The following is a 14,243-nucleotide window of genomic DNA, read 5'->3' on the forward strand; positions in this document are numbered from 1 at the left end:
GGACAGGGGGTTGCCCTGGAGATGGGCAGGCCAGTGGGCCTGGAGCAGAGCTGTCCCTAGCAAGACCCTTCCCTCTGTCCGTCCTTTCCCAGTGAGAGGATGCTGATATGGTTTCACTCTGTGTCCCCACCCAAATCTCATCTTGTAGCTCCCATAATTCCCACGTGCTGTGGGAGGGACCTGGTGGGAGATGATGGAATCAGAGAGGCAGGTCTTTCCCATGCTGTTCTCGTGATAGTAAATCAGTCTCATGAGATCTGATGCTTTTAAAGACATAAGTTTCTCTGCACAAGCTCTCTCTTTGCCTGCAGCCATCCACGTAACATGTGACTTGTTCCTCCTTTCCTTCCACCATGATTGGGAGGCCTCCCCAGCCGTGTGGAACTGTAAGTCCGATAAACCTCTTTCTTTTGTAAATTGCCCAGTTTCAGGTATGTCTTTATCAGCAACGTGAAAATGGACTAATAACAGATGCTAACTTTGGAGGTCAGAGTCTTGCATCTATGAGGCCAAGGTCAGGGGGTCAGAGCCAGTGAGCAGCTCCCCACAGCCCAAGCCAACATTGGAAAGATGGAGAGAAGGGCTGCTTTGGGCCTCCCCGACACCCTCCTGGGCCTGGCCTCTCCTGAGACGCAGAAGGGGCAGCACCCTGCTCTTCTGGATAGCAGCCCTGAGATCTGAAAAGTGCCCTTCCCAAGGGCCATGTCTGTAACGTGCAATCCCGCCCCTGGCCACAGTTGATTGGATGGGGGATGGACATATCACTCAGGCTGGGCCAATGGCATTCTGTGCCCTGGGAATTTAGAGTGGGGATTCACAGACAGCTTGCTAGTGAGCTGAGGAGCTGTAAACCTGGGTGAGGCTGGGGGCTATGGGGTTGTCAGGGCATGTGTTTCTCCCACGTTCACCAAGGAAGAAGGCAAGAGAGAGAAAGATGAAGCCCACACAGAGAGAAGCTGAGAGAAGCTTTAAAACCATCAGATCTCGTGAGACCCACTCACGCCCCTCTACCCCGCCCCATCTATCAAGGCTTCTGATCAAGTCAAACAAGCAAGAGACCTTCATGAGTGGTGGGCCTGTCCTTGTGTTCTGAGACACCCCACGTCCTGATGATAAAGTCACTTTTCTGCTCCAATTGCCCAAGTGGGTTTGGTTTGCAATCCACAGAGTGGCACCTGAGAGCCTCCCAGAGGCTCACCCCTTCCCTCTCCCACCTGGGGCTCCTGGGATCCAGGGGGACCCCGTCCTTCCGCCAGCTCACAAGGGGTGTGGGCACACCGTCGGCCTGGCAGGGCAGCAGGGCTGTCTGGTTCACTGAGACATTCACTGCAGGTGGTCCCGACCGGATGCTGGGCACCGCTGGGGAGGGGCACAGAAGGAGTGGTGCTGGAAGCTGTGGCTCTAAGGGGGTGGGCAGGGTAGGGTGGGGTGGGCCCTACTCACTGTGGATCTCCACGTGGAAGGCCACGCTGGTGCTGCCTGCAGCGTTGCGGGCTGTGCAGCTGTAGTCACCACTGTCAGCCGTGCTCAGGGCCTGCAGCTGGAGGAACCTGCCCCGCTCTGGGAACTGTGTGTGGGCGTCCTCCTGGAGAGCCTCGCCAGGGTGGAGAGACCCTTATCAGTGCCCAACTGCTCCCGGCCAGCCCCCAGCACCAGACGTGGAGGACTGAGGAACTGGTAAAGCTGGACAGTGGTTCTGTCCTTCCAGCCTGACCACAGGCCCTGACTGTGACCCACTGAGGACCCTCTAAGGAAATGCATTCCTCTGGGAGGAAATGCATCCCCTGTCCCTGGAATTCCTGTCAGAACACCCACAACCCTGAATCCACAGCTGCAAACTGACCCCATTTGAGGGGTGGGCACAGAGAACCTTGGTCACCAGCCCAGGCCACACAGCCGCTAAGCATAGCTTCAAGGAACCAGGGGGAGGACACTGGGTGGGCCTCGGAAGCCCTGAGTGACCTGAAGCTTGCCTCAGTGTCCCCATCCATAAAATGGGAGTGACAATGACAATGGGGGTACGACACCGGGGGAACAGGGTGCAAAGTGCAGCTCAGAGCAGGCCCTTGGCACCCGCTCTGGATCTTGGATCCGGTCAGGTCAGGTCTGGGGCCTGAGAGGGACAGAAGGTAGCACCCTGGGACCCCGCCTGGTGCCCACCTGCAGCACGATGCCATCTCGGTGCCATGTGATCTCGGGTGCTGGCTCTGCTTCCACCGAACACTCCAGGACCAGCTGCCCCGGGGCCAGGCCGACCACAAAGCGGGGGCCTCGGGGCCCAACAATGTTTGGAGGGGCTGGGAAGCAGGTGGCACAAGAGGACATGAGAGGTGGACTCACCCCTGCCACAAGCCCATCCTGCCTCCCGGCCCTGCCCCCACCCCACCCCCACCACGTACCTCGAACCCTGACCCGGAAGCTCTTCTCGACTGCACCTGCAGGGCTTTCAGCCAGGCAAGTATACAGCCCGGCATCCCCAACCTGGGGATGGAGCGGGTTGAGCAGCTGCCCCTGGCCCCTGTCTGCCTGCCTCCCAATCTGGTTTCTTTCTTATGCCACAAGGGACCCAGAATTCAAACTCAGCCCTGCGAGGTCTGCCATCCACCTTCCCAGCCAACCCATGCCCTTTCCCTCCATCTCACTGTTGCTTTAGGGCTGGTACGATGCCTGCCTCTTCCCAGAAGTCCCCCTTAACTGCACCAGCCCTCCTCTGGCCTAGATGGGGTCACCTGGTTTTGGCATCAGCCTGGGCCCTGACCCTGCTGGGAGCTCCCAAGGGCACGGCTCAGGTGGGTCACCTCCACACCCTCGTACCCCACACAGAGGAGGAGCTTCAGCCAAACCTTGTCAACTGCCCACTGGGTCTGGGGAACCTGCAGTCCCTCCCCTCTCCCCCAACCCCCAGCCTCACCCCACGGTGGCAGCACCGGTACCTGCACACTCTCCACCCGGAGCACCCCTGTGGCTCTGCTGCTGTTCTCCAGCCTGGTCAGGGCCTGCCCGTCCTTATGCCAGGTGATGTTGGGCTGGGGGGTGCCCTGGGCCTCACAGAGGAGCTCCATGGGGGCACCGGGGGTCAGCGACAGCTCTGTAGGCTGGCCTGAGTCCTCAATGTGAGGGGGCTCTGCAGGCCACCATGGAGGGGAACACACAATTGACACACGTTTCCAGGATGGTACCACACTTGAAAACGCGTGCTGAGTCCCGGGGCTCTGCTCCCACATTTTGGTGGCTCTTGTTCTTGCATCTGCCACCAAGGTTTGGTGGGAAGAACCCAGGAGCACAGCCGTGGGAGAATGAAAGCCCGGCCACTCACTCCCCGCAGGCAGGGAAGGCGAGAGGCATCCCAGCCAGAACCAAGTTCCCCGAGTTCTGCTCCCAGGTGGCAGTCCCAGGCCTCCAGGGGACTCACCTCCCTCACTGCCCTTCCCATTGCCCCCAGAGTCCTACCCTCTCCCCGGAGCCCAGAGAAGCTGGCCAGAGGCCAGAGGACCCACCCATGACGGTCAGCTGGAAATGCCTCCTGGCTTCCCCGGCCTCGCTCACGGCCACACAGGAGTAGGTTCCCGAGTCACCAGCTCCCACTGTCTCCAGCTGCAAGCTGGGCCCCTGCTCAAGGCTCTGGGACAACAAGGGCTCCCCGTCCTTCATCCATGACACAAGAGGCAGGGGAACGCCCCGGGCCTCGCACGGGAGTTCCACTGGGGAGCCACGAACCACCACCACCTCATTCTGGAACTCCACCGGCTCCAGGACAGGGGGCACTGTGGAGGGCAGAAAGGTGGGCAGGAGCCATTTTATTCCAGGACTCTTATCTCCAGTACTCAACTTAGATATCACCTCCTCCAGGAAGCCGCCCTAGTCCCCCAAGGCCAGGTGAGGTGCCCTCCTCTGTGCTCTCACAGCATCCTCTCCATCTCCCAGTGTCACTAGTTCCCTGGAATTGTCATTGTCTATTTACAGAGCTGCTTCCTGCACTGGCCTCTCTGCCCCCGCCTATCCTGGGCATATCAGAGTGCCCATGGCTACTTGTGAGGTGCGAACGGGCAATCTAGTGCGTCAGAGACTGAGCCGCAGGGTCCACTCTCCTTGATGCCCTCAGGGCCCATCCTTGGTTCCACCCAGATGGGCAGGGGGGCCAAGGGCCTTGCTTCTCACCCACCAAGGCCAGAGACCCCCTTGCCCCACCCCCTGCTCCATACCCTGCACCTGCAAGGTGAAGTTCCTGTCCGCCACGCCAGCTGGGCTTGCAGCCACGCAGGTGAAGATGCCGGCATCTGCCAATTGCACCTGGGAAATCCTGAATCTCCCGAGAGGAGAGGGAGAAGGAGAGAAGAGAAAGGGAGAGAGAAAGAGATAGGAAGAGAGAGGGAGAGAGACAGGAGAGGCTGGCTGTGTGGAAAGACTTCCTGCCTTTTCCATCCTTTGTCTCCCAAGAACTTGCTGGCCAGAGGGGGCAGAGTGACTGAGCCCAGCCTTTGCTTAAACTTTTTTTTTTTGAGATGGTGTCTCGCTATGTCGCCCAGGCTGGACTGCAGTGGCATGATCTTGGCTCACTGCAAGCTCCGCCTCCTGGGTTCACGCCATTCTCCTGCCTCAGCCTCCCAAGTAGCTGGGATTCCTAGGTGCCCGCTACCACGCCCGGCTAATTTTTTGTATTTTTAGTAGAGACGGGGTTTCACCGTGTTAGCCAGGATGGTCTTGATCTCCTGACCTCGTGATCTGCCCGCCTTAGCCTCCCAAAGTTCTGGGATTACAGGCGTGAGCCACCACACCTGGCCTGCTTACATTCTTTACCTGGGTTCCTGGTGCCCCCAGGATAAAGCCTCCAGCTGCCTCCACCCCTGCTGCCTGCTGCAACCCATCTCATTCTGAAGCCAGACCTCCTGGCTCCCAAATTCGGGGAGCTCCGCGTCCCACATGGACAGCTTGGCTCCTCTTCCTCTACGCAGCCCTCTTTGCCCCCAGAGTTCACTGGAATCATCTCAGCTCACTGGCTTCACTGTCTGTCCTCCCACTTTCTCTCAACCCCTTTCACCTCAACCACCTCTCCGGAGCTGCTCTTGCCCAGTCCCCACTGACAGCCACAGCACCAAAGCCAACAGCCCGTCCTCAGGCCTCGTCTCCGGTGACCCGGTTGGTCTGTCCTTCCCTGAAACCTGACTTCTCCTGCATCTCCTCCTATCCTGACCACCTCCCCTTCCCTGGGTCCCTGAGACCCATCCTAACATTAGCAGCTGGGGCGCAGTCCACACTCGCTCTGGGATGGGGGGTGGGTTTTGCTGCCAGTCGTGGTTTCCAGCACCTCCCATTGGCTGTCAATCCCCACATGTCCACTCTGAGTGGAACAGCCAACGCCTGTGTGCCATCTCCCCTACCTGAGGGTGCGGCCAGAGCCGTGGAGGAGGGTGCGCTGGGAGAGCGGGAGGGGCAGGCCGTCCTTGAGCCAGCTCACATGGATGGGCGGGGAGCCCCGTACGGGGCATGCCATGGTCACCAGCTCCCCAGGCCTGCTCACCAGGGCCCCTGAGCCGTCTGCTCCCTGCTCAATGGTGGGAGGAACTGGGGGTGGGTAGAAAAAAGAGGGGTAGTGAGGAGGTCTTGGGAGGAAAGTGGGCTCCTCCCAGGGAAATCCCAGAAGTGGAGACCTGGACTTCTTCCTCCAGCAACCACAGTGGTCTCCGCCCCTCGTGAGGGATGAGGCCCACTGCATGGGGGGCACAGCCACTCCCTGACTCTCTTCTCACCTCCCGAATCTCCACTGTACCCTGGGCTGGCATTATTGTCCTCTAGTTTGAGGATGGGGCACGGAAGCCCAGAGAAGTGAGACCCATGGCCCAGGTCACAGTGTGGGCTTTGCTCACATGTCACCTTATCTCCCGCGCCCAGGCCCACGCATCACCCTCCAGATGCCCCTGGGCTCCTCACCTAGCACGTTCACCGTGTGCAGCCTGGCGTCCTCCCCGGCTGGGTTGTGGGCCACGCAGGTGTAGGCACCCGCGTCCGAGGCCCTCAGGCCTTTTAGCACCAGGGAGCCGCCATCCAGGTAGAACCTGCCACAGGGAGGGAGGGCCGACAGCAGGGGCATAAGGTGAAGTGGGCTCTGCCGCCTCTGGGGAGGGCATGGGCCAAGTCTTACCGGAGGTGGGGGCCCATGTCCTGGCCCAGCGGGCTGCCATCCTTCAGCCAGGCCACGTCTGGCAGTGGCTGCCCGTCGGCCTCACAGTCCAGCCGCACCTCCTGCCCTTCCAAGATGTGGTGCTCCTGCGCGGTGCCCGAGCTCCGGATCCGGGGGGCCACTGAGGTAGGGGGGCAGTGAGGCCCTGGGTGACGGCAGGGGCTGCCATGGGAGTGGGACAGGAGGGTACAGGGCGTAGACCTACCCAGCACTGCTACCACAAAGTCCTTGCGGGCCTCCGCCTGGGTGTTCTCAGCCACGCATGTGTAGGTGCCTGCCTGGGTCGGTTGCAGGCGGCTCAGTTGGAGGCGTCCCCCCCGGGAGACCACACCATGCACCACGCTGCTCTCTGTGGGACAGAGGGGGACCCCTGAATCCCCCAGCCCCTTCTTGTGCTCCTAGGAAACTGAACCCCACAGAGGCAGAGGCTCCTTCTTATATGTCCCCACCTTCCCCAGCCCAGTCTCTGTTCCTTAGAATCCTCCCTCATTTCCTTCCACTTGAGACAGCTCTTCCCAAGGGACCCTCTCCCTTCAGCATCCAGGATTTGCTCTCGGGCCCAGCTCTCACCTCCCATCCTCTCCCTCTCCGCCCTGACCCTCTACCCCATCTATCAAGGTTTCTGCTCAAGTCAAACCAGCCCCTCACTGACCCCACACAGGTCACCCTGGGGCCTCCCCCTGGGCCTCTGCTCGGGCTCCTCCCACTCCCAGCCTTCAGGCCTCCCCTTTCTTTTTTTTTTTTTTTTTTTTTTTTTTTTTTTTTTTTTTTGAGACGGAGTCTCGCTCTGTCACCCAGGCTGGAGCGCAGTGGCCAGATCTCAGCTCACTGCAAGCTCCGCCTCCCGGGTTCACGCCATTCTCCTGCCTCAGCCTCCCGAGTAGCTGGGACTATAGGGCGCCCGCCACCTCGCCCGGCTAGTTTTTTTTGTATTTTTTTTTAGTAGAGACGGGGTTTCACCGTGTTAGCCAGGATGGTGTCGATCTCCTGACCTCGTGATCCGCCAGTCTCGGCCTCCCAAAGTGCTGGGATTACAGGCTTGAGCCACCGCGCCGGCCCAGGCCTCCCCTTTCATTCTCTCCAGCCACACCCCTGCCCAAAGCCATCCCTAACTGCCCCAGCCCAGGCCGATCTCCCCGCCCAAATACTCATGGGTCCAGCCAGCCTCTCAACACAAAAACACGAGCAACTGCCCTGTGTCTAGCATGGAGCTTGGGAATCAAAGATGAGGGTAGCTCAGTCCCTGTCTTCAAGGAGTTCACAATGTATCAGGGGCGGGGGCCACAAAACAAGGGGACCCAGTGCGGACAAGCCCTGTGAGCCCCTGATGGAGCCAGGGAACCTGCGGCACAGGAAGTGTCGGGGAGGGCTCCCGGAGGTGGTGAGTCTCCGCTGAGACGTGAATGTTGAGCAGGAATCAGCCAGTGGGGAGCGGAGGTGACCACGGGAGCCTGGGTGGGTACTCCAGGCAGGGAACCCATGTGCCAAGAGCTGGACACGAGAGGGGGCGGGGCCTGCAGCCACCTGACCCGAGAGAGGCGACAACACAGGTCCACGCAGAAACACGAACACGGAGGTTCACAGCAGCACTGAGCATCTCAGCCAAAAGATGCAGACACCCCAAATGCCCATCAACTGACCAGTGGATGCACAAAACGTGACACAGCCACACGATGGAATATTCAGCCATAGAAGGGAATGAAGATAAAAATTTGATTTTTAAAAAGAGTGACGCACTGGCCAGGCATGGTGGCTCACGCCTATAATCCCAGCACTGTGGGAGGCCAAGGCAGGTGGATCACCTGAGGTCAGGAGTTCGAGACCAGCCTGGCCAACCCGGTGAAACCCCGTCTCTACTAAAAAATACAAAAAACTAGCCGGGTGAGGTGGCGGGCGCCTGTAGTCCCAGCTACTCGGGAGGCTGAGGCAGGAGAATGGCGTGAACCCAGGAGGCGGAGCTTGCAGTAAGCTGAGATCCAGCCACTGCACTCCAGCCTGGGCGACAGAGTGAGACTCCGTCTCAAAAAAAAAAAAAAAAAAAAAAATTACAAACATTAGCTGGCTGTGGTGGTGCGCACCTGTAATCCCAGCTACTCGGGAGGCTGAGGCAGGAGAATCGCTTGAATCCGGGAGGCGGAGGTTGCAGTGAGCCAAGATTGTGGCACTGCACTCCAGCCTGGGTAACAGAGAGAGACTCCGTCTCAAAAAAAAAAAAAAAAAAGAATGAAGTACTAATCCATGCTACAACATGGATGAAACTTGAAAACATGCTAAGTGAAAGGAGCCAGACACAAAAGGCCACACACTCTATGATGCCATTGATGTGAAATGCCCATAACAGGCCAATCCACAGAGACAGAAAGCAGATTTGTGGTTTCCTGGCTCTGGGGAAAGAAGAAATTGGGGGAAAATAGGGATTGATGGCTCATGGGTATGGGGTGTCCTTTTGGTGATAAAAATGTTCTAAATTTGATTGTGGTGATGGTCACACAACTCTGACTGTACTACAAATCACTGAATCGGATGTTTTCAGTGGGTGAATTATATAGTGTGTGAATTATATCCCAATAAAGCTGTTACTGAGAGAGAGGGGCAGGTTGGAGGAGCCAGCACAGCCACATTTATTGCATGGAGGGGCAGGGAGAGGTGGCTGGCAGCGCCAGCCCCCGCTGTGGACGGATTTCCACCAGACAAGGGACCAGCTCCGAGCTGCCCCTTCAGACCTTTCTGCCCCACGTGGAGCCTGCACAGGAGGCACAGTGGGCCCAGGAGACCATGTGGGGCTTCTGCCCTCATGTGGAAGAACAGTGGGCACAGCAGTGGCCAGAATGGGGAGGCCTGCATGGGGGATGGGGGTGACCAACGGCCCAGCTAGGACAGAGTTTGAGTCACCACCAAGGAGCAGCTCTGGGGGCCAATGTTGAGCCCAGTGTCAGCCAGTGGGCTTTCCACAGCCCTCAGTGCCCACCCTGCACAATGGAGAGCCCACGTCTGCTGTCTCGTGGGGGCTGATTGAGGGCGTGGATGCAAAGGAGCTTTCAAACTCCCACAGGAGACGCTCCTTGTGTTTGGATTCCAAGGACCAATAAATAATGCTTCGCTCAAACACAAATAGGGCGGGGCCAACACGGCACCACCAGTCTCTGGTTTTGCCAAGATCAACAACAACCAATAACTCCCTTCCTCCACCTCCGCTGTCATCTTATTACAAAAAGGAATGCTTTCCGTGAGACAAGGACAGATGTGCTTACCCACAGGCATCCTGTCCTTCAGCCAAGTGACCGTGGGTGCAGGGATCCCGGACACATCACAGGTCAGGACCAGGGGGCTCCCAGCCACCTGACTCACTGTCTCTGTCTTGGGGTTCTCAAAGGTTGGGGGCACTGCAGAAAAAAACCAGACTGTCAGAATTCTGAGACTCTTCCCCAACTTCCTTCCCCTCAGGCAGATCAGGGAGGCCTAAAAAGCCCTTCCCGGTAGTTAGGAGTTCCCATTTTATGTTTCATTCACAAATGTAAATAGAACCAGGGCCTGGCTATTTTAAAGCATACAAAGCAAAGCTCCAGCAGGGTCTACTTAGCCCAAGGATGGTAAATGGGAGGCTCACTCACCCTTAAGGCTCACAGTCCTTAACCTGTGCCAGGGCAGACATCACTAATCGATTCCAGCACTCTCTCCTGATCTGCCAGGATGAAATCACACATCCCAGGCAGCCACCACCAGTGGAACAGAGTCAACCAGGCTCAAGATGAAATGCCTTTGCCCTCAGGGACCAGATATTCCCCCACTTTCCACTGTTCATCAGTGTAGCCGTCAGAATGGGCTGGGAGCTTTGAGCAGCGAGCCTGGTGTCAGTCCTTTTCTTGTTACTTTATTTTTTATTTTTTGTAGGTACAGGGTCTCGCTATGTTGCCCAGTCTGATCTCAAACTCCTGAGCTCAAGTGATGCCTCTGCCTCAGTTTTTCAAAGTGCTGGGATTACAGGCATGAGCCCCTGCATTCCGTCTTGTCAGTCCTTTTCAACGATTATGTTGCGTACGTCTCAGTGTCGCATGGGCCCACCGCTCACCTGGTTGGGAGGCTACTGGCTTTGGCATCTGTGGCAGATGGCTGGTGTCCCCCCAGCCCATTCTTCCCACTGTGCACAGCAGAGTTTTAGCTGAGCCCACAATCACTCTAGCAGAAACTACATTTCCCAGTGTCCCCTGCAGTCAGCTGCCTGAGCGCTCATTAATGGAATACACGCAGGAGGGACAGGTGCAACTTCTGCAGGAAATAAATGCTTGCCCACCACTTCTGCTCTTTTCTGCTTCCTGTGGGCCAGGACAGGATGCCGTGTCCCAGTTTCAACCATACGCACAAGAACAACACCCTAAGAAATGGAAGATCAACAGGAGGGAAGGAACCCAGGTCCCTTAACTACCGCATGGAGCTGAGCTACCCACCGGCCTAGACACCCACCTCTGGGCTTTTGAATGAGAGTTAAACTCTCTCATTTACTCAACTACATTTTGGGGTCTCTTTGTGGCACGGCTAAGTCTATATTCTAACTAACATGACATCTGAGCCCCAGAAAATCTGGCCAAGTTTCCTGGACAGCATAAATAGGCTCCTCCTTACCCCAGCTGGAGCCACATGTCCAATCAAACAGCATCTGTGCTCTCTCCTTGGGTGGATGGGACAGGCCCCCCCTGGGATCAAGATGCAGGTGACATGGCCTCCTGTGTGTCTGATCTCATAGGGCTCCTTCATCTTAGTGCCCATATGCCAGGCCCTGTGCCCAGCAATTTATAGACACTGTCATTTTGGTGGCTTCCATGCCATCAGCCAGGTTCACTGTGCCTGGCAGGCAGCTACTGCTTTTAGACTCATTCACTGAAGGTAAACCTTAGGCTCTGAGGGACAAAGTCATTCTGCTAAGCTCCATGAAGCAGGTCACTGGCAGAGCTCTATTTGGAGCCTGCTAACCCTAGTCTTTTAAATTCTAGAAATTAGCTGGGCGCAGTGGCTCATGCCTGTAATGTCAGCATTTTGGGAGGCTGAGGCAGGAGGATTGCTTGAGCCCAGGAGTTTGAAACCAGCCTGGGCAACATAATGAGATCCCATCTCTACAAAAGCAAAGAGCTATCTATAGATGTAGATATAGATATAGATATGTACACAAATTCTAGTCATTGTGCCCTCAGCACTTGGCAGCACTGCCTCTATGCAGCTATTGTCTTTGTCCTCCTCGGCAGCCCCAGGTGTTGCTAGGAGATCCATGGTCACGTTGGCCAGGCTGGTCCCCGGCTTACCCTGGACAGTGAGGGTGAAAGTCCGCACAGCCTCCCCAGCCACGTTGCTGACTTTACAGCTGTATAAACCTTTATCCGACACCTGAGAGAGGAAGAGCACACAGTGGCTGTGTGCTGGAGCTGGAAGTGGGGTGCTAGGGCTCCCCAAAAGCATTTAGGCCCCCAAAACTTACAGAGCAGGGGCCTCCCAAATATGCTGGTCCTGACTGGGGAGCCAAAGGGAAACAGGACCCTCTGGCCTTTTCCAAGAGCCTCAAGAAGCAGGAGGGCCCCTCAACAGTGAATACACAGGCTCTGGGGGCCTCCCTCCCTGGGCCAAGCTGGGAGGAAGAGACCCCCCTTGCTGTGGGGATAGAGCCTAACCAGGAATGGATTTCCAGGGGAACAGCAAACATTCATCCAACAAACACCGTGAGCATCTAATCCACACCAAGGAGGGAGGGAAGGAGGGCAGGGCAGACTCCCAGGAGTCTCAGACGGTCAGCCAGAGCGGACCAGATAAAAGCATCTAGATGCCGAGGAAACTGAGGCAGGAAAGGCTCATGCCATGACTGCAGGGCTGGGTCTGGAATGTGACTCCAGAGCTCTGAGCTCCACCCACATCTCCCACCCTGGAAGCTGCTAATCAACTTGATTTGGGGTCCCACAGGCCAAGGAGGCAGCAACGCACATTCTGCCCACCTTCCTCCCCACAGCTCGCCAGGGCTGGGAAGCGATTTTCCTGTAGCTGCCCATGGCTGCCCGTGCCCCAAAGGTTGCTCACCTGGGCCTTCTGGATCTCCAGCCTCTGCCCACCCTGCAGAGCCTGCGTCCGCTGTGCCAGGACCAGGGGCTGCCCATCCTTGTACCAGGTCACAGTTGGCTCAGGGAGCGCATCTGTCTCGCAGCTCAGGACAGCTCTGTCCCCGACCCTCACCAGGACCGCCCCATGGGGGCCGCTGGGAGCCTGCCTGAAGGCAGGGGGAACTGGGGGCAGGAGATAGCAGAGTGAGGTGTTGTGGCTGTCCCTGCGCCCTCCCCACTCAGCCACAGGGAAAATGCCAGTGGAGACCCACCAGGGTCACACAGCAGACCCAGCCCCGGGTGCTGGTGCAGACCCAGGGGAGTTGGAGGAAGAGAACCAGCCCAGCACGCCAAGGACCCTCTGAGTGACCAGGGACAGCCACCTGCCTCTCTGAGCCTCAGCCTCCTAGATGGGGAAGATGCTGACGCCTACCCCCACCCAGACTTTTTCCTACGGGGGCAGGCCCCAGCTGGGTTACAGCCCTCTGTGGGGGCCCCTTCAGCCCCCTGTGGCTCCAGTGAACCAATGTAGAAGTCCCCGTTCCCCATGACTATGAGCCCACAGGGCCTGGCGCAGTGTCTGGCTGGTGCTCGTGCAAGTGAATGAACCAGCCCCAGGGCTAGAAAGAACCTTCCAGAGAGTCCTTGCTCAAGATGCCTTGGACCAGCTTTTCCCCCAGAGGATTCTGAAGAGCACGAGCCTTGAAACAGGCTCCACCGTGAAAAAGCCTTCCCCGATCACACAAGGCTTGGGGAGGCCCCTTCCCTAGCCAGGCTCTTGGGGCCCATCCCGCTGCTCCCCCTCCTCAGAGCTGACCCGTGCGGGCGTCCCAACCTCCCCCTGTGCCTCCTGGCCCTCTCCTGGCTATGTTCCCCGGGGAGTGTGGGCTGAGGGGTGACTGAAGGAGGGGGACGGTATGAGTCGGGGACAGACATGGACGTACCCAGAACACTGAGCTGCACCAGCTTCTGGTCTCGGCCGGCAGCGTTGAGGGCTTCGCATGTGTATGTCCCAGAGTCCGACAGCTGTGCTCGCCCCAGCTGCAGCGTGTGGGTGCCTGTGGGGGGAGCCAGCCCCTCACACCAGCATTCTAGCCCAGCCCCCAGTCCTAAATCCCTGCCGGACTGACAGCTCTGTCCCAGGTCAGGGGAGGGACTCTCTCCCCATGTAACATTAGAGCTGGGCCGGACACCTCAGTTTACCCACCAGGAAGGAGGAAGACTTTTTCACCCAGGGAGAGGGCCTGGTTGTCCTTGTACCATGTGACCTCGGGGTTTGGGTGAGCGTGGACATCGCAAGGGAGGGAGACGCTGCTGTTGAGGATGGCAGTGACCTGCTCCAAGTCCAGGCCTGCGATTCGTGGCGGGACTATCCCCACAGTCACCACGGTAGAGAAAGGCATGAGAATCACATCAGCAGGGGAGCACGGAGCCCGAGAGAAACCCTGAACCTCACCCAGCCTCCTGGGGCTTCCTCTCGGCACAACTTCAAATAATTCAGAAACCTCCAATTTGCCATGACTCTCTTACACAGAAGGACACTGGGTAGGGGATCAGAGAGGGAAAGTCACTGTTCCAAGGCCACACAGCTGGTCAGTGGCAGAGCTAAGATATCAACTCAGGTTTGAGCCCATGACCTTGAGGGCTCAACACTGTCTTCCTCCATCTCCGAGACCACAGCTGTCCCCGCGTCTGGAGACAGAGCTCACAGCCACTGCAGTGCGGTGTACGTCATGAGTTGCAGAGGTTGGGAGTGCAGGCTCCGGTGTGGCGAGACCCCCCACTCCTCTCTGAGAGCGACCTCCCTGAGTCTGCTCCCACAGCTGCAAATCTGGGCTAACCTAGCTCTGCTGGAAGGAGTCAGCCCAGGGAAAGTGCTCTGCCTCCTGTCAGGTACACAGTAAGTGCTCAGTAATGGTGGTGTAACGCCTCAAAAGAGCTGTTCCCTGGTCACCTCCAAAGTTGCTTAAAACCACCTGGGGTTGGCC

General features: G+C 57.8%; 1 protein-coding gene across 1 annotated transcript in view; it reads right to left on the reverse strand.

The window, feature by feature from the left end:
• The window catches only part of LOC104660547 (hemicentin-2), a gene marked incomplete at its 5' end in the record, with an annotated part of 104,775 nt that overhangs the window by 43,543 nt on the left and 46,989 nt on the right, over nucleotides 1-14,243 (reverse strand). Inside the window, 16 exon segments of the mRNA XM_030920133.1 lie at nucleotides 1,215-1,359; nucleotides 1,444-1,585; nucleotides 2,161-2,297; nucleotides 2,400-2,481; nucleotides 2,934-3,124; nucleotides 3,498-3,764; nucleotides 4,203-4,300; nucleotides 5,379-5,562; nucleotides 5,929-6,053; nucleotides 6,140-6,299; nucleotides 6,384-6,527; nucleotides 9,430-9,561; nucleotides 11,473-11,554; nucleotides 12,236-12,438; nucleotides 13,200-13,313; nucleotides 13,463-13,624. Coding sequence (XP_030775993.1) covers nucleotides 1,215-1,359; nucleotides 1,444-1,585; nucleotides 2,161-2,297; nucleotides 2,400-2,481; nucleotides 2,934-3,124; nucleotides 3,498-3,764; nucleotides 4,203-4,300; nucleotides 5,379-5,562; nucleotides 5,929-6,053; nucleotides 6,140-6,299; nucleotides 6,384-6,527; nucleotides 9,430-9,561; nucleotides 11,473-11,554; nucleotides 12,236-12,438; nucleotides 13,200-13,313; nucleotides 13,463-13,624 — 2,368 coding nt within the window.

Source organism: Rhinopithecus roxellana, chromosome 16 (assembly GCF_007565055.1).
Source record: "Rhinopithecus roxellana isolate Shanxi Qingling chromosome 16, ASM756505v1, whole genome shotgun sequence".
NCBI classification, from domain to species: Eukaryota; Metazoa; Chordata; class Mammalia; order Primates; family Cercopithecidae; genus Rhinopithecus; species Rhinopithecus roxellana.